The sequence below is a fragment of the Oncorhynchus kisutch genome, linkage group LG13 (genome assembly GCF_002021735.2).
Source record: "Oncorhynchus kisutch isolate 150728-3 linkage group LG13, Okis_V2, whole genome shotgun sequence".
Taxonomy (NCBI): Eukaryota; Metazoa; Chordata; class Actinopteri; order Salmoniformes; family Salmonidae; genus Oncorhynchus; species Oncorhynchus kisutch.
The window spans coordinates 62,244,444-62,264,551 of NC_034186.2; the positions used below are offsets into that span (position 1 = coordinate 62,244,444).

Consider the following 20,108-nt stretch of genomic DNA (forward strand, 5'->3'; position numbering starts at 1 on the left):
CAACTGTGCATTTCAGTGTCATTTATAGTGGACGTTTTCAGCAGGCAAAGTAAACAGAACATCATGTGCTCTTCTTGTCTTGGACAAGTCATATGACTTCCCTCGCGTTGATTATGGTAGCTAAAAAGTAGAGTGAGGCAGGCGTACACTTTCAATGTCTATGCTATCATATGGCAACACTTTCAGTGAATGGTCATTTTGCGTTGCTCCTGATATGGATTGGTATTTGGCTTTCGGAGTGCAACAATATTGGGTAAGGGCCGTCGTTTCTAGCTCGCTAGCAAAACTTTCACAATCAGACTAAGAAGTTAACAAGCGCTAGCCTGCTCGCTAGCTAGGTTGGTTGTGCTTGTGCTGCTGTCTAAAAGAGGCAGACAATAATCTTGTTAGGACATCCTGTGAGGAGCATTTATCTGACTTCGTAGTCCCGTGTATTTAAGTTAGTAGAGCATGGCTCATGCAGTTCCAGATTTGTGGGTTCTATTCCCAAGGAAAATGTATGGACTAAAATGTTAAATGTATGAGGGTAAATTAGTATTCCCTACCTATGTTCTGGGATTATAAACTAACCAACTAATGCATTCATAATTTGGTCAGTTATAGCAAGCCAGTTGCTTGATTATAATGTTTATCTATTGCAGTGGCAGCAGTAAAGTGCAATGTCATTCTTGTCTCTGACAACAGAGATAACGGCATGCTGTCCATTTGTGAATATAGTCAAGTGACGAAGTCTTTGGCACGCACACGTTGCTTCACTGCAAGCTGAGGACCCATCTGAAATACACTGTGTGTGTGTGTTTATTATAACTGACCAAATTATGAATGCATTAGTTGGTTAGTTTATAATCCCAGAACATAGGTAGGGAATACTATTTTACCCTCATACATTTGACATTTTAGTCCATACATTTTCATATTAGTATTTTTTTGTACGTTGCTAATGTTAAAAACATTTTATGCATGAAATAACTCCTCCCCTATTCTTGACAAAATTATATTGTTATTTAAAGTACAAATCTGAAGTCCACGGTAAAGTACACGTCATTGCATTGAGGCAGAGATGTTTCTTTGGTCACCACCCATCTTGAAGTTTCCGGGTAGTTGGATATAATCAACACTAGAGAGCAGTATTGTATAGTGCTGTGCTTGTATCTCAAATTATATAAATCAATTCCTAGTAATCAATTCTCAAGTTTGTCTGTTTTTTACAGACCCTGTCTTTACTTTGTTACAACAACCTCTCCAGCATTTCTCTCATCCTATCAACTAGCATAAGCTGTCATATGTTGTCTAATGTCATAGAATACCCATTTGAAGGTCTCAAGTTAAAGCTGCAAAAATGCAACTTTTTGGGCGACCCCACAAAATTCACATAGCAATGTGAGTTATAGAGCTCATTGAAAGCATGTCTATGAAGCGGGAGATCTGTTATGTGCCCTATTTCTATGCTTTCTGTTTTAAAGTTACATTTTTGCGTCTTTTACTATTGTTTTTGTACGACCAGCTTCAAACTGCTAAAAATACAATATTTTTGGTTATGGAATATATATTTCACAGTGGTTTAGATGGTACAATGATTCTCTACACTATACTTGCCTGTTTTGTTACTTTAACTGAAATCAGGTGTGATATCTGCATATTGTATCTTGCATAGTGCATCTTTATTAACCCTTACCGTAGCCATTTCAACTTCAATTTGGTGACAAGCATTAAGACGTACCAAGGATCCCGGATAGCAAAGAACTTGGTCTGAAGTGGGCCAAGGCTTTTTCTTCTGGAAAACATTTAGTCACATGACCAACACTCTTTTGACACATTGACGCACTGATAATAAGTCAATTGTTTGAGTGTTTTTGGACTCAACTCAATAAATGTGTCACAAGTACTTTTACTTTAAAGAAAACATTTATAAACATTTTCACTGCAGATCTTGATTTCTTTGAATGCAGTTTGTCTATTTTGCATCAGGTTTAATGCAATATGGACTCAGGAGAAGTGCATCATCATGAGTAAATAAAGTTGAAACAACTGGATATTTGTTCTCCACAGTCCCTCATTGGGCGATGACCTCCTATCGCCGTACCCCTACGGCCATAGCCATGGACCCTCGCACTCCCACCGTCATGTCCGAGACTGCCAGTCTGTTGTCCATGGCAACGTCACCCACCAGACCTGGCCTGCCAGCAACCACACTGGGGTGCCCGTGGCTGAGTCGAAAGTCTTCATCTCTGACGTCCCTGGCACAACCCGATGGGTCACAGGTCAGTGGAGAAAATACCCCTATAGCCATATAGCCATATGCTATTCAGCAGTTTAAACACCATACCCTTACAATATTAGGCTTTTGTCAAGTGAGATTCTTTTCCAATTTTTTGTCTAAAATTAAGAAATGATTTCCTCCCTGCCACAGGTCACATTACAGTGGTCCACGACCCCCTGAGGACGGTGTCTGTGCTGGAGCCTGGAGGGCCGGGAGGGTGTGGGATGAACCAGAGGGAGGCGGTGGAGGAAACTGCTAGAGCCGGCAGTTGTCTCTATGCCCAGAATGGAGGTTTCTTTGATACTAGGACCGGGGAGTGTTTGGGGAATCTAGTGAGTGACGGGGTGCAAGTGAGGGACAGCAAAGGGTTGCAGAATGCCCAGTTTGGCATCCGGAGGGACGGGACGCTGGTGTTTGGGTAAGAGCTGCCGGTCTCGTTGAATTTCCTTCTTATTATCTCTCTGTACCTCAACTTGAGCTCCATTTGTGGTTGTAATGTGTATAATTTCTAACAGAAATTTGGACTTCATAACTTTTTCTAGACATGCTGTCAAGGCTTGTATTTGAGATTGTGAAACACTGATCCTGTTATCATAAAATACAAAGATCTTATGTTTATTTGCTCAAACACAAAGGCCTTTATTACATGCTACGATTATTACTCATTCTAAATTATCGCAAGTCTTATCTCATCTCCCTAACAGCAATTATTATTATTGTTTCTCCATATGAAACTTTAATGAACTTCCGCTAGCCAAACCTCCATGCCCAAATTAAGCCACCCAATGAAAACACACGCACATGCCACAATAACCCTATCGCGTAAATGACGTCTACTTTGGAACATAACCAGTTAGATTAGGACGGTACTCCCTGTTCCCTGGAGAAGTGTGTTGTGTTGACCGGTCAGTCATTCCGTGTAGAGTATTGGCTCTACCTTGGAATTTTCCTGTTTCCCAGATAATGGTGTTTACGTTAAGGTACGTTTGATGGGGAAAATTAAGAGCAGTGAAAAAAGCAGTGGTCCCTAAACCGATAAAACCAGCCAAGTAATATTGTAATGGCAGAATCACCAAACCATTCACTGTGTCCAATGTGCCCCCCACATCTCATTCCCCCCATAGATTTCTCTTAGGTTAGAGTCCGAGGGCTTTGAACACTAAGCTATTTAATTAACTGTCACAAATTGAAGTACAAACATTTATTGTGGGGCCAACAAAGCTAGCCAGGTGAAAACACTGTGTACAGAGATTCAGGATGCACTTGAGCTTTTTGGCTGACTAAGCCATGTGTTATCTCACTAGATTGCTGAATGTACCCTTTTTAACATGAGTATCAAAGCATGTGATCTCATGAGTACCTTGTTCCACAGTTGGTTATTCCTTTCTTGAGATATGACTGACTGGTGTTATTTGATGCTGTTTGGGGGTAACTTGACTTTTTCCTCATGTTTGTCCCTGATTTACCCTCTCTACATCCTGTTTCTCTACTTCTTTTTGTCTCAAGTTATCTCTCTGAGGAGGACGTTCAGGATGAAGCCAACCCCTTTGTGCAGTTGGTCAGTGGGGTGGTGTGGCTGCTCCGAAACAGCCAGGTCTACATTAACCAGAGCATAGAGGCTGAGTGTGACACGACACAGGAGACAGGTAGCTACTGCAGGATACTGAGGATGTCTTCAACTTAGGCATACTTACTTAAAATGCTAGAGATATATGTAGTTAGTATTGACATATTTTAATATTACTTTAGGTAAAAGTCTCCATTAAATGCAGGTCTAGCATCGGCTTACTCAACCATTAGATTAGGAAGTAAAAAGCAGGACTGGCCTTACGTCAGCACTTGGTGGTAACTTTGTCCTAGACTTGATGTAGAAATCTGTTTTTGGCTTCACGTCACTCATATAACATGGCCATTTAAATCATCAGGGAGTTGTCAAAATACATCATAAAAAATACATTTAGAAATATGAAGAGAAATTGCATTTGGCACAATTGACAAATGCATATGGTGAAACCCTGTTTGCCCATTCGGATTATGTAGAATACATCATTGTTGTTTTTATCAAATTCAGCCAGTATGCTTCAATTAAATTTTCATGCTTTTGATTCCGCAGGGAATTTCCGCCATTTTGTGGACGTAGTATCAGCCAGGACAGCGGTTGGTCACGATCAGGAGGGGAAACTAATCCTGTTCCACATAGACGGACAGACTGACCGGAGAGGGTAAGAATGGACAAGAGATGAGGAGTTGAGCAAAGGGAGGGAGAAGAGGGTAAGGAGATAGAAAGGGTGGAAAATAATACAGGTGTAATTGGGGGAGGGTGAAAAAGTGTGTGGGGGGGGGGGGGGGGGGGGGGGGGGGAGAATTGGTTGGTCAAAGTGATGGAGAGTGAAAGGAATGTGAGACAATGCAGGTTTGATTGGAGGCAGAAGTGGGGCCATTTAGGCATATGAAGAGAGATGGGGCTAAGTAAAAAGGCTCTAATCAATTCTATTGATCTGGCTTTCTCTGCACCAGTGCAATGAACAAATTACCTCGTTAACCTAGAGTTTCATGAGTTTAAGACATTGCTTTGGAAAGACCACAAGGGGACATGTCTGTTCATGTCCATGGCCTCTCCACTCTATCAGGCCATATAAAGTCAATAAATCTTATCTAGTAAGCGCAGTCTCTCGGTGCAAATCATACCAACCATTGACCTACTCCAATGAATTGACCTTATTTGTCACACAATTAACATTGCTTCAGAAGTCCTTATGGATTTGTTTTGCTTTAAATGCAAGCACCTTCCTCCTATATGGCCCTATGGTACAGTACTGTACTAGTGGTTTCTCCTCTCTCTAGTATGAATCTTTGGGAGGTGGCAGATTTTCTGAAAGGTCAGGGGGTCATCAATGCCATCAACCTGGATGGGGGTGGTTCCTCCACTTATGTGGCGAACGGCTCATTGGCCAGCTACCCCTCGGACCACTGGTAAGCCAATCAGAAAGCTCACCACATATTCATTGCAATGACATTACAAGGTTTATGGAGCTGCTTTTTGTGGCTTTATTTTAGTCATATGTTGTTGCTGTTTGACACACTGTAAATTATAATATTCATGATATTCATTCTCTCACCTGCTCTTTGTCTCCATGCTCCTCTATTCCCTCCTTCAGTCTCTCAAACCCCATGTGGCGCTGCCCTCGGCGGGTCTCCACCATCCTGTGCGTCCACCAGCCCCAGTGTCAGCCTGAGGACTGCAGCGGGCACGGGACGTGCATCAATGGGCACTGCCAATGCCAGGAGGGTAGGAGTGGGACTGGCTGTGACACCCTGGTGTGCCAACCTCCCGCCTGTGGTGCCCACGGTGTCTGTACACAGGGTGAGTGAGGAGTGGGTACAGTTTTTCTCTCCTCTCGAGGTCTGAACCAGCTCTCTGAGGTTACAATGAAATGCCTCTCCTATTTCTCTATTCTCTTTCTCTCATCTCATCTCTCTCCTGGTGCAGATGGCTGTGCGTGTGACGCTGGATGGAGAGGGAAGAACTGCAGCCAAGGTAATCAGCCTCTCTGTCTCTCTCTCTGGCTTGGTTTGTTTACACAACAAGTCTGTCATTTCTCCTGGTGTGAAACATGTTGCTTGTCCCCAGGACCCTATGATTTGTGAAGAATGTGCTCTGTCGAGCTTTGGCAATTACGGTTGGTAGTTATAACTTTCACATTCCAGGGCAGTACTTTAACACCTCCTAGACCTCACATTTTCTTTCACTCACTGCACCTTCTCCCAACCCAATGGCCCTATAATACACTCTTTACCTTCCTGACCAAACCTGTGTCCTACATAACTGTATACAATGACATATTGTCCTCATGTCTTGTAATACTCCCTCCAAAATCTACAGTATCTGACCGTCTACCTATCACAGCTTACTAGTGTATTTTAACTTATTTTCTCTGTCTCGCTCAGTGTGTGATTTGGGTTTCTATGGAGACGGCTGCAACCAGACATGCAACTGCACTAACGGGGGCTTATGTGACACTGTTCACGGTGACTGCAGCTGCCCCATTGGTTTCCGTGGCGACTCCTGTGAACAAGGTGTGTTGCTAGTAGTGCAGCAGGATAAGTGTGTAACCCTGATTGATTGGTGTACACCTAAAACAACCTTTATGACCCTCCAAAGCAAATTCGTAATCCCCTATCAATCCCTAATTTCTCTTTCACATTCCCAGACTTTCCCCTCACCTGTTTTAGCAATATCACCTTGGAGTGCTTCCAATGTTATGCCTTATTCCCAGTCTCACAGGGATAACGGTGAGCAACAAAAGCTTTCCCAGTGGTCTGGCTAGAACATTCTCCCCCTCTGTACGACTTCTGCCAATAGTCTTGCTCCAAATCTCTGAATGAGAACTGCTGGAACACATTAGCCCTAATATGCTAAGCCTTCGTTATATCACTTCCTTGGCACTCTGATGCCCAAATCCTGGACTGAATACCTGTGGCGTTGGAGATTAAATTAAGCTATTGTTGATGTCTTATTGTCTTGTCAGAGCTGTTAAACTCTTCATGTTCATCAATGCTGTAGTTCCCATGTATTATGGACTAGCTTATGTGTGACAATTACATATTGGGAACATTATCTTAAAATCCCTAAGAAGGTCTAGGAAACTAAAACATTGGTACGAACCCTGGATGTTGCAAGCTAAAGCAGTAGTTTTCAGCAGGGAAGTTTCTTTACATTAAAGCTTTATTGTATTTTCCAGTGACATCTCACCCTGTTTCCCTGGTGTCTCGCATCACTTCCTGTGTTCTCCTCAGAGTGTCCTCTGGGTTTGTACGGGCTGGACTGTGGGCAGGAGTGCCAGTGCCAGGACATGTGCCCATGTGACCCGGTCACAGGAAGCTGCAATGCCCTGTTCCAGGGAGAGAAGAACCAGAGCATACACAGAGGTATGGAACCACCTGTTACTCCCCCACCTACTCAGAGCACTAGTAGTTGCAGTAACTAAATGGATCACAACATACTGCATAAAGAGGTTACAAGCATCTTCATGATTTCTGCACCTCGGCCTCTAAAAAGTACTAATAGTTTCATAGTTGTCGTCCTGTAAAGTGTCTTGTACAGTATGTGGACCACTTCATTCTAAGCCTGCTAGCATAGGTTTTCTCCCAAACATGACTTGTCTGTTTTTATTGGTTACCCATCATTACATGGTACAGACATTCAGGATTTGTTTCAGTTGGCTGTATGTAGTCTAGGGCTGTCCCCAACTAAAAAGATCTTGGTCGACTGAAGTCTGTTCTTTCGCCAAATCGATTGGTTGACATTTTTAAATGTGTATTTCTCCATATAGACACATCCTATGTAGTTTGTTAAAATCAACTATATGCATTGAGCTTGTCTGATGCTTTTAGCTCACTGTTTGAAATAAGACACATGACTCAAGAGGGAGTCATAGATCTAGATAACCAGAAGAAAAATCTTAACCTGACCCAACCATCCTCTTCCCTCTCCTGATGGCTTTTGCAGATTCTGCCATTACTCTCCCGAAGTTGCTGGTAATTGGCTACACGAGGAGTCGGCAACCTTTTTTCATGTGGCATGCCAATTTATCTTACCATTTCTACCGATCTGTGTGCCAGTTATGGTTTTCATATGCACATTTATAAAAAAGTCTTCATATCTCAATCATTGTCATGTGGTTACTCAAAATTATATCTAAATTAAAATGATACAAACCTAAAAAGTAACTTCTATTGCTGTTGGCCAACTAAAAATAGCCTACATAAAGCCAACAAATAAAAACATTGCAGCCTACTGATATAAAATATCCTATAAATCACACTGGTTATGCATGGCCTGTCTGCAATGAACTTGAAACATTTCTATCAACTATTAACTTGAGTCTGGTCTGAAGCTTGCTCTAGCAAACTTGCAGCATTGTATAAAATATTCTGGGCCCTCAGGTTCCTGCTCCAGTGAGCATGGGACAGACACCGCTGTAGGCTATTTGCGCAAGTGATAAGAAGCAGTGCTTGACTTGGGCAGGAGCTCACCGGTGCGGAGTACCGACACCTCAAATGTCCTACTGCTTGAGCTCCTGTACCTCTTATAGAATATTAGCTAAAAACTATTGTGGAGCTCATGCACCTAAATATAAACAGCACCAGCACCCAAAATGGGGCCGGGACCTATTTCAGTCTAAGTCAACCACTGATGAGAAGTGATCAGGTAGGCCTATTTAGTGACATTTCCACTGGATCAGAGCATGACATTTTTCCATTCACACTGAGTGGTCTTTGAAAGGGAGAGCGCTGGATTTTTCAAATACATTTAAGGTATTACTGTCATTCTCAATGGATGTTAAAACATACTTTTTTTGCTTGCTGTTTGAGGTGAAGAAAACATAACTTTGAGAAGCTCCACAGCTCATTAGTCGTGATGTGTTAAGACAATCAGAAATACTATCAGATCCCCAAATGGGCACATTTTATATGCTTACATTTGTGAGCAGGCCAGGTAGCCTATAGGCCTACTTCTAAGTGTAATCAGGTGCGTGTCCTTACTCAACATTGTCTTTTGTCTGGAGCACTCCTGTCAATGACTAAATTGAATTGGCAAAATTCGTAAAGAAATAAACCAACTTGTTCCTCACAAGTGTTGCATAGGTTGTGTGCTCTGCAAACAATGTGTCCACTCCGACAATGAGAACGGTAAAAGGAATAATATATTGAATGCATTAACAGAAATGACCATAGCTGAACAAACATTGTAGATTAAGAATTAACGGTAAATGTACTACTGGTGATATCTTTAATGTGGAACTGATAGACGCTAACAATCAAACGCAAAAAAATCACACAATGAATGTGCACAAATTGGTGGGAGAAAGTGCATTCTGGAGAGAAGTGCATTGTGCATCTGGGCGAGTCATGGTCAATCCGACGTCTGCATTGGCCATACAGCATTTATGGTGAATCGGCCTCTGCAGAAGTCATGGCATTCACGCTTCGCAGCGCAGTGCAGAGCTGTTGTAAAGGAGGTAGTACAGCTCCCATCTACCGTCAACCAATAATGTCAATGCGGAGCTATACAGGGCCCTCCGCATTGGTTCATCTGGGAGGCTGCTGCATGCCTCTGGAGGCACCGTAATTGCGTTACACCCTCCATACGGCGCCTCCGACCACATCTCGGATCTAGCATAAATTGGCTTTTTGTCTAGGCCTTCGCAATAGATTAGTTCACTGAGATGGCCGTGTGTGTGATACACGCATGCTACTGGTCGACAAAAAAAAAAAATCTTGGTTGACCAACAGCCTGTCAACTAATTGGGGGGGGCACCCTAATGTAGTCGCCCCGTGTGTCTAGTGTTCTCATTGTAGTACAAATCAGGAAGGTTTATCTCTGAGATGATCTCAGCTGTCCCAGCACACCCAGACTCATTTCCCTTCCATGTATTACCTCATTTTCTCTTCCCCTCTCTTTTGTTCCTGTCTGTCATTTTACATCCCTTCTTGTTCGTTACTTGTTGGCTATATGCAGTGTTGTAACGAAGTACAAAAGGGGAAATAATCATTTACAATGGTGTTTGTTCTTCACTGGTTGCCCTTTTCTTGTGGCAACAGGTCATAAATCTTGCTGCTGTGATGGCACACGGTGGTATTTCACCCAGTAGATTTGAGTTTATCAATTTGAGTTTTCTTGTTCTTTGCTGGTCTGTAATCTGAGGGAAATATGTGTCTCTATTGTCATACATTTGGCAGGAGGTTAGGAAGTGCAGCTCAGTTTCCACTTAATTTTGTGGGCAGTGTGCACATAGCGTGTGTTCTCTTGAGAGCCTGGTCTGCCAAGGTGGCCTTTCTCAGTAGCAAGGCTATGTTCACATATTCAAAGCTTTCCTTCATTTTAGGTCAGTCAGTGGTCCGGTATTCTGCCGCTCTGTATTCTGTTTAGACACATTGGAAATAATTATTTTAGTTCTCTTGATTTGGTTGGGTCTAATTGTGTTGGACCAGCTGGCTTGGGGGACTCTTCTCCATGTTAATGTCTGTGTAGGGGATGACTTTGTTATGGAAGGTTTGGTAATCACTCGCTCTCTGTCTGCATCTCCCCCTCCCTTATTCTGCTGGTTGTGTCCATATGTAGGGCATAGTAGGGATGTGTTCATGAGCTCTACTAAACTATGACAGGCCCGTGCAAACTCTAATCTCACCACTTTGTTTTACTTTAGTTATCTCTGTGGGATCCACCACCTCTATTTACTCTGGTTCTATGTTGGTGGCGTTTTTATGTGTGGGGGTTGTAACATCAACGCCACACTACACTGACTCATTCCCTCTCATTCTAGTGTGTTCTCACTCACCCCCTCCCGCAGTCCTTCATCCCATGTCCTCCAAGGTTGATCTCCCTCTCTGAGCATAGCCCAGGACAGTGCTCTTTATCAGGATGATGGGCTGACTGGCCCTCACCACAGTCTACTGACTGCCTGGCTGCCACTTACAACACACGTGTAGGAGTTTAAAATATTAATACCCTTGTAAAAGAGAGGAGGGTTAAGGGGGGCTTAATCAAGCTGTGTTGGGATGTATGTCACAAACTAGAGTAACCCTAATAAATCCCCAGTCCTTTACATATGTACAGTTGAAGTCGGAAGTTTACATACACTTAGGTTGGAGTCATTAAAACTCATTTTTCAACCACTCCACACATTTCTTGTTAACAAACTATAGTTTTGGCTAGTCGGTTTGGACATCTACTTTGTACATGACACAAGTCATTTTTCCAACAATTGTTTACAGACAGATTATTTCACTTAAAGTTCACGATCACAATTCCTGTGGGTCAGACGTTTACCTACACTAAGTTGACTGTGCCTTTTTAAACAGCTTGGAAAATTCCAGAAAATAATGTCATGGCTTTAGAAGCTTCTGATAGGCTAATTAGGCTAAAAGATTGTAGACCTCCACAAATCTGGTTCATCCTTGGGCACAATTTCCAAAAGCCTGAAGGTACCAGGTTCATCTGTAAAAACAATAGTACGCAAGTATAAACACCATGGGACCATGCAGCCGTCATTCCGCTCAGGAAGGAGACTCGTTCTGTCCCCTAGAGATGAACGCATTTTGGTGCGACAAATGCAAATCAATCCCAGAACAGCAGCAAAGGACCCTGTGAAAATGCTGAAGGAAACGGGTACAAAAGTATCTATATCCACAGTAAAACGAGTCCTATATCGACATAACCTGAAAGGCAGCTCAGCAAGGAAGAAGCCACTGCTCCAAAAGTAATTTAAAAAGCCAGACTACAGTTTGCAACTGCACATGGGGACAAAGATTGTACTTTTTGAAGAAATGTCCTCTAGTGTGATGAAACAAAAATGGAACTGCTTGGCCATAATGACCATCGTTGTGTTTGGAGGAAAAAGGGGGATGCTTGCAAGCCGACGAACACCATCGCAGCCGTGAAGCACGGGGGTGGCAGCATCATGTTGTTGGGGTGCTTTGCTGCAGGAGGGTCTGGTGCACTTCACAAAATAGATGGCATCATGAGGTAGGAAAATGATGTGGATATATTGAAGCAACATCAAGACATCAGTCAGGAAGTTAAAACTTTGTCGCAAATGGGTCTTCCAAATGGACAATGAATCCAAACATACTTCCAAATTTGTGGCAAAATGGCTTAAGGACAAAGTCGAGGTATTGGAGTGGCCACCACAAAGCCCTGACCTCAATCCCATTGTAAATTTGTGGGCAGAACTGAAAAGGTGTGTGTGAGCAAGGAGGCCTACAAACCTGGCTCAGTTACACCAGCTCTGTCAGGAGGAATGGGCCAAAATTCACCCAAGTTTATTGTGGGAAGCTTGTGGAAGGCTACCCACAATGTTTGACCCAAGTTACACAATTTAAAGGCAATGCTACCAAATACTAATTGAGTGTATGTAGACTTCTGACCCACTGGGAATGTGATGAAAGAAATAAAAGCTGAAATAAATCATTCTCTCTTATTATTCTGACATTTCACATTCTTAAAATAGTGGTGATCCTAACTGACCTAAGACAATGAATTATTACTAGGATTAAACGTCAGAAACTGAAACTGAGTTTCAATGTATTTAGCTAAGGTGTATGTATACTTCCGACTTCAACTGCACATATCAAGTTTCATTTCTTAATAGCTTGTTTACAATGTTCCTTGTGTTTACGCTAGTATGTAAATGTAGAGTGCCTTCAGGAGGTTTTCATACCCCTTGACTTATTCCACATTTTGTTACAGCCTGAATTTAAACTGGCTTGATGATACTTTTTTTTGTTGTCAAACATCTACACACAATATCCCATAATGGCAAAGTGAAAACATATTTTTAGACATTTCTGGAAATGTACTGACAATTAAATACAGAAATCTAATTTACATAACTATTCACACCCCTGAGTCAATACTTTGTAGAAACATATTTGGCAGTGATTACAGCTGTGAGACTAACCCAGACCCAGGGCTTTCCACACCTGGGTTGTGCAGTATTTGCCCATTTATTCTTTTCAGAAGTCTTCAAGCGCTGCCAAATTTGTTGTAGGTCATTGCCAGACAATTTTCAGGTGTTGCCTTTATATTTAATTAAAAAACTGTAACTCGGCCACTTAGGAACATTCACTGTCTTCTTGGTAAGCAACTCCAGTGCTTTGTACTTTAGGTCCTGCTGAAAGGGAAATTAATCTACCAGTGTCTGGTGGAAAGCAGACTGAACCAGGGTTTCCTCTAGGATTTTGCCTGTTCTAAGCTCATTCCGTTTTATTTTTTTATCCTGAAAAGGTCCCCCAGTCCTTAACTATTACAAGTATACTCATAAGCTGATGCAGCCATGACTGTTTGAAAATGGAGAGTGGTACTCAGTAATGTATTGGATTTGCCCCAAACATAACACTTTGTGTTCAATACAAAAAGTTAATTGCTTTGCCACATTCTTTGCAGTATTACTTTAGTGCCTTGTTGCTAAAAGGATGCATGTTTTGGAATATTTTTTTCTTTACAGGCTTCCTTTTCACTCTGTCAATTAGGTTAATATTGTGGAGAATCTACAATGGTGAACACTGAGGATGGATCAACAACAATCACAGCCATTAAACTCCAACTGTTTTGTTGGCCTCATGGTGAAATCCCTGAGCCGTTTCCTTCCTCTCTGGTAACTTAGTTAGGATGGATACCTGTGTATTTGTAGTGACTGTGTGTATTGATACACCATCCAAAGTGTAATTAATAACTTCACTATGCTCAAAGGGATATTCAATCTGTACCTTATATAAACGTAGCAAAAAAAAGTAAAGTCCCTTTTTCAGGACCCTGTCTTAAAAAGAGAATTTGTAAAAATCAAAATAACTTCACAGATCTTCATTGTAAAGGGTTTAAATGCTGTTTCCCATGCTTGTTCAATGAACCATAAACAAACTATTAATAAACATGCACCTGTGGAATGGTCATTAAGACATGAACACCTTACAGGCATGAGGACTAAAGATGTGGCCAGGGCAATACATTGCAATGTCTGTACTGTGAGACGCCTAAGACAGCGCTACAGGGAGACAGGACAGACCGCTGATCGTCCTCGCAGTGGCAGACCACGTGTAACAACACCTGCACAGGATCAATACATTCGAACATCACACCGCCAGTGGGCACAAACCCACCGTCGCTGGACCAGACAGGACTGGCAAAAAGTGCTCTTCACTGACGAGTCGCGGTTTTGTCTCACCAGGGGTGATGGTCGGATTCGTGTTTATCGTCGCAGGAATGAGCGTCACACCGAGGCCTGTACTCTGGCGCGGGATCGATTTTGGAGGTGGAGGGTCCGTCATGGTCTGGGGCAGTGTGTCACAGCATCATCGGACTGAGCTTGTTGTCATTGCAGGCAATCTCAACACTGTTACAGGGAAGACATCCTCCTCCCTCATGTGGTACCCTTCCTGCAGGCTCATCCTGATATGACCCTCCAGCATGACAATGCTACCAGCTATACTGCTCATTCTGTGCATGATTTCCTGCAAGACAGGAATGTCAGTTCTGTTGCCTAATCTGTTGCCCATGAGGAGATGCGCTGCAGTACTTAATGCAGCTGGTGGCCACACCAGATACTGACTTTTGACCCCCCCCCCTTTTGTTCAGACACATTATTCCATTTATGTTAGTCACGTCTGTGGAACTTGTACACATGTTAAGTTTGCTAAAAACAAACACAGTTGACAGTGAGAGGATTTCTTTATTTTGCTGAGTTTGTGTTTTGCCATCTCCCAATAGTTGCCCTTTGTGAGGCATTGGATAACCTCCCTAGTCTTTGTGGGGGAATCTGTTTTTAAAATTCACTGCTCAACTGAGACCTTAATTCTCTGTATGTGTGGTGTACAGAGATGAGGTAGAAATAAAATCTTGTGAAACACTATTTCACACAGTGAGTCCATGTATCTTATGTGAGTTAAGATAATTAGTTGTTACTCCTGAACTAATTTAAGCTTGCCATAAAAAAAAGGGGGGGTTGAATATTTGTTGACTCAAGACATTTCAGCATTTTCAATTTTAAATGTGTGTAGGCCAGTGACTCTATAGGTAATCCATTTTAAATTCAGGCTGTAACAAAATGTGTAGGTCACGTGTTGCTTGAATACTTTCTGAAGGCACTATTCGCTTGAGGCAATGTTGAGAAATAACAAATTGTTGTTTGTATTTTGATTCCTGTTTTTATGGAGAGAGAAATTGTCACAGCTAGTGCAGTCAAACAAGGATGCCTAAGCGACCATCTATAGTTGGTATGATATTGTGTGTGTGTGGATGAGACTTTAGACATGAGTGGTTTCTGTAATTGCTGTTTCCACTGTTTCCACAGCTGGCCATTGCCTGGCCAATCAGATGTTTGCAACATGGAGCGAGGAGGAGGCACACAAATCCAAGCCTTATCTCTCCGAGTAAGTGCCAAAGGTCATTTCAGCTGAAACCCCTCCCTGCTGTTAACCACCTACAAATCAATCTAACCGCCCTCCTCGCATGCACTGCCACGCTCCCTCCTTTGTATCCCTCCGTCACTCTCCTATTGTAAATTAATGCAGATGAACATTGTGCAAAACACAGCCTTTCTATTTTTTCACAGCTTTGCTCAGACAGAGAAATTCATCACTTAATCCCCTCGTGTGACTAGAACAGCATGTCCACTGCTATGTTTGGTGATGTGCTAATATTTGCATGGACCAACAGGTCTAGACCTGTATTTAGCGGACTTGACCCCTCCATACTTGTAAACACGTCACAGACTGCAGGAGCCATACGCATTTATTAACCCCCTTACCCTTCACATGCTAGTGAGGGATTGTTTTGAGTTGCTATGGTTTCATCCACAGATGGAGTGAGAGGTTGAAATTGATTTATTCATTGATCATCTTTCTCTCCCGTTCTCAATTCCTCCTCACATTTTTACTCATTGTCCTACATATGTTCCTTTTTGGGGACCATACTAATATCAATGAATCCTCTTCTGATAATAATGATAAAAATGGGTTTGCTTTGGATTGGATATGTACATTTTCCAAGCGCTCTACACACAGCAAATATACCTATTTCACTTCCGATGCCTAGTACCTGATGTCTTCCATTTATCTCCCCTGTTCTCTCTTCTCATCCCTCCATCTCTCCTCAGGCAGTGCTGGCTCATCGTCACTGGCCTGTTGACCTCTCTGCTGTTGTCCAGCCTGGTGGGTCACCTGATCATGTGTTGGCGGTCCCCGGCTCACCACCCCGGCCGTGTGGACTACTCCTACGTGCCACTGACAGAGATTGGTGGTGCGTGCAGTTCAGGGGACCGAGGGAAAGGGTCGCAACCCAGCAGAGGCGTATTCGAGATGGACTCAGACTCCCAGGATGAACTGTGGTCGGGTCCGCGCTGAGGGAGGGTGATGGGGGACGGGTGGGAGTGATCCTACCCTGTTAGGACCGTCTGGCGGAGCTATCTCTAACATATTGTAAAGAGGGGAGTAAGGTTTATATAGAGAATGGGTTGCAATCAATGGAGAGGAAGAGATGGAGCCAGGGATAGAGAAGAGCATAAAGAGGTCAGAGCTGGAGGGAGTGCAGTGCAGAGAGAGGGATCCAAGAGAAGGAGGGGGGGGGGGTGTGATGACGAGGCCACCGGATGTTTCAAACTCTATCCCCTATTTGAAGAGGGCTCTTTGTATTTTCCCTCCGGCTCATCAGCCACCATCTCGTTATCCAGAGTGGATGTAAAGAGGAAAAACAGACTGAAAAGAAAGAGGCATAGAAGTAAGAGGAACAAAATAACTTCTCACCCTTTGTACTGTTTTTTTTAAACTAAATGACTATTTTATTGTCCTCCACTCTAGATTTTTCTAAGTGACAAATAAGAAACAATATGCCAAAATATTTAATCGTGACTAATATCAACCGTAGACTGTATGTTTCCATATAAGAATAGCTATTTTAAGGGGACATAAACAGAGAAGGCCTTTGTTTGCCATCCTGTTCCACAAGCATGGGATGGATTTCTCCACTTGTTGCCATGAGAACAGACAAGGTAAGAACTTTGAACCCTAGCCAGGAAATCCCCAACGCTCCAACCCACTGAACCTTGTATTTATGGAGTCCACTTTATCAAATGATTCAATGTGAATGCACCCAGGTTCACTGGGATTGTTTTTAATATTAATATTAATATATAAAACTATTTTCTTTCTGTGAAGTCCTGTTTCCACCAGCCCTGTGAAGCACCCATTTTTGTAACTGTTCAGACGAACTGTTGAAATCATGTTTAAAGGTTGTCTGGGTGCCAAGTGTGCTTCTGGTTCAGCCAAAAATGTCTAAGGCAGCAGTAGGGATTTGAATGCAGAAATAAGCATGTACCCAAACTAGTTTGACAGGACCTGAGTGAGTATATTTTTTTTGTCTGACAGATTGTTTGTTGACCGCTCCTTGACCCCAATCTCAATTATTTAACAAAGTTCATTCTAGTTATTTTTCAGTTGAGGCTTCTCAGACGAGATAATCCTTTCTCTTTTCCATATTATGAGAATTGTGTGGAGATGAGTGAGGGGGGGGGGGGGGGGGGGGGGGGTGTAATTATGTTGGGAGAGTGGGGATGTAAAGAAGGATATTGTTTAATTTCAATCAAACTGTGTGTGGAGTTATCTATATCTCTCAGACTAAGGATAGGATTCACTTTGAGAAATACCAGGGGTTGTTATATTACAAGGCTGTGGGAGAACACTTGATGGGAAATGTGTTTTGTTGTTGATCTAACATGCAGGTTACCAGATTGTGGTCTATATGGAGGCTGTTAGGGAGTTGGATTGTCCCACTGAGACTACTAATGACTTGTGCTCAAAAACAGTGAAAGGACTTTATACAGTGACAATGACTCACTGTGTGCTAGCGATGCTGTTGTGTTTGTATAGTTACCTATCTTGACTCGCACTTCCTTGAACTGGTGAAGAAAATTGAGGATTTGCGCTCTCCCTTCAGGCAAGGCAAAATGCAAATCAGGGTGATTGCTTGAGTAGATGTTTGTTTCAATACATTTGCCTGTTGTAGAGTTGCGAGACTGGTTTTGTTTGGTAAATTGTAGATGTTTTATTATGCAGCTTCTATGAGCTAGCTGGACAACTAGAGGTGCCCGGCCTCACTACCCTGGGACATATATGTGGCAGGTTAGCCTTACGGTTAGAGCATTGGGCCAGTAACCGAAAGGTTGCTAGTTCCTTGCTAGCCATCAAGGTGAAAAATCTCTGTGCCCTTAGTTAGGCACTTAACCTGAATTGCTCCAGGGTCACACTGGCTGTGACCCCACTCTCTGAAGGGTGTCTTGGGAAGAGTTGGGATATGCAAAAAATGAATTTCCAAATCACACACGTGTATTAATAGGACAAATATAAGCACCCACCAAATTATTTTTATTACATACTGTACGCTTGCAATTAATGGGTCTGTTGCTTGAATGTATTTTTTTTTTTTGCATCCTTTTGCTGTAATAGTCTTGGCATATTATAAAAAAGTATTTAATTGTTTTTATATTGTTCAGTTGTAGCCCAGCATGGGTTGTTATTGTCTGTGTTCACAACAAACCAGCCCTAGCCAGAGTACGAGCCAGCCTGCGGTACACAACGGTATAGTTTGCGGGAGAGTGCCGGACATAATTTGCAAACCAATTCTACATGTAGAATCTGTTCGGTTTGTATTTATTTTGAAAGGCGCATTGTGTAAGCTAGCTGTGCTTTGTAGTGACCACTGACTTGAGGGCCCTCTGAATTTCAGCCAGCCGGAGGAAGAATGACTGAGCGATGAAAAAGGGAGCTCCTTTACATAAACAGGAAGTGCACCTAGCATAATCCCAAATGATTGGGGGTTGATTTAATATAGATTTGTTAAAAATTGGACTTCCTCTGTGTTTTACTCAGGCAAGGACATAATTATGTTTAGTCCCCTTCCAATAAGGGTCAGGAATTGATACTTCAATATTTATAAGTTTGATAATGTGTTAATATTTGTCAAGGAACGTATTTGATGCACTATAGTCATGTATAGTGTTTAATCACAAACTAAAGTCAATGAAGTGAAACTGGTGTAAAAGTTTCCCATGATTGTGCTTCCTTTACTGTCATTGTGGTGAATGACAACTCGCATACCTTGTCTACTTGAAACTTCTTGCTGTTAATATGCAAATGTCAAGAATTGAGAAACTGCATTTTGTTGAAGGTGGTTGGCATGTCACTGCTGAGTTTTAGTAAAGATTATTTTTCACCAATAAAGCCTTTTTTTCAGTATCAATGTATTCTCTGGGCTAGGTTGGAACTATTTAGGACTTATTATCACCTCATTCACAAGTGGTTTATTTTGGTGGACAAAGGAAGTAGCCTAGTCTGTAGGCTGCCTCCACAACCGCAATTAACTCATTTGATTGATTTTTATAATCTCATGCATCCATTACATGTTGGTGTTCAACAGTCAACAAGGTTATTTTCCATGGGAGCGACTGACTGGATGGCCCACCCGATCACTTGCTGACTCACCCATGTCTGCCCCGCCTTCTCTGTCCTGTTCAGCTGATGCAATTCTTAAGAGGGATGTCACTCTCCCTCCCTGCATCTCTTTGCTCCTTATCCTGCTTGTTCCCTGTCCACCTCTTTTCTGCTCCCTCAATGTCCTCTCTCTGTTGTCCTATCATGTTCTTACTCCCTCTTATCTCCATTCATGACATACCTTACCCACATTACCTAGAGTGTTCGTGACTACTTCAAAACAATAACTTAAGCACTCATTGTAAATATTGAATTTCTGTGTGTGCCTTCGCTTGAGTGTTTGTGTTTTTCTTTTTAAAGTAGACTGGCAGGAAAGGTTGCCCTCCCACGGTTTCTTTGTTGGTTAGAATTCACTTGTTTGCCTGTGAACTGTCACACCCTGGGTCAATGTTAATCAATCAGAACCAGACCTAAATTCTGTGTTTCACCTAATCATCGATCCTATCGCAGGTTATTTTGGGTGTCAAACATACTGCAGGCTATGTGTCCGTCTTTGTCTTCTGATGTACATGTTTGTCCATTCCTAAGGGACCGGAGAGAAGAAAAAAAAACGAATAACCTATTTCACATTGATTTCATTTGTTTTGTTTTTTTACCCATTTTTCCATATTAATCTTTCCTAGTGCTTTGACTTGACATAAGTTGTCGAGGGATAGAAACGTCACCCTCTGCCTATCAATAGACAGTGTCAATCCAACCACAGAATGTGGCTGAATGAAATGGCCTGTAGCCTACCACACTTAAATTGTTCTGTAATAAAATGTACGTTATTGATTATTAAACTGCTGAAATTATGACAAAGTCA

General features: G+C 42.3%; 1 protein-coding gene across 2 annotated transcripts; it reads left to right on the forward strand.

Moving 5' to 3' along the window:
• The first annotated feature begins 58 nt into the window (after positions 1–58).
• nagpa (N-acetylglucosamine-1-phosphodiester alpha-N-acetylglucosaminidase) lies at positions 59–20,108 on the forward strand. 2 transcript variants are annotated; one of them, XM_020498005.2, is made up of 12 exons: positions 59–253; positions 2,050–2,261; positions 2,411–2,678; positions 3,767–3,906; positions 4,374–4,482; positions 5,105–5,233; positions 5,419–5,624; positions 5,751–5,798; positions 6,209–6,337; positions 7,058–7,189; positions 15,112–15,190; positions 15,916–20,108. In XM_020498005.2, exons 1-12 carry the CDS (start codon positions 171–173, stop codon positions 16,160–16,162), a joined length of 1,782 nt encoding a protein of 593 aa, XP_020353594.1. In that variant the 5' UTR covers positions 59–170; the 3' UTR covers positions 16,163–20,108. The 2 variants fall into 2 exon arrangements, with proteins under 2 accessions (XP_020353594.1, XP_031642699.1); XM_031786839.1 differs by lacking the exons at positions 15,112–15,190; positions 15,916–20,108 and adding an exon at positions 7,770–7,928.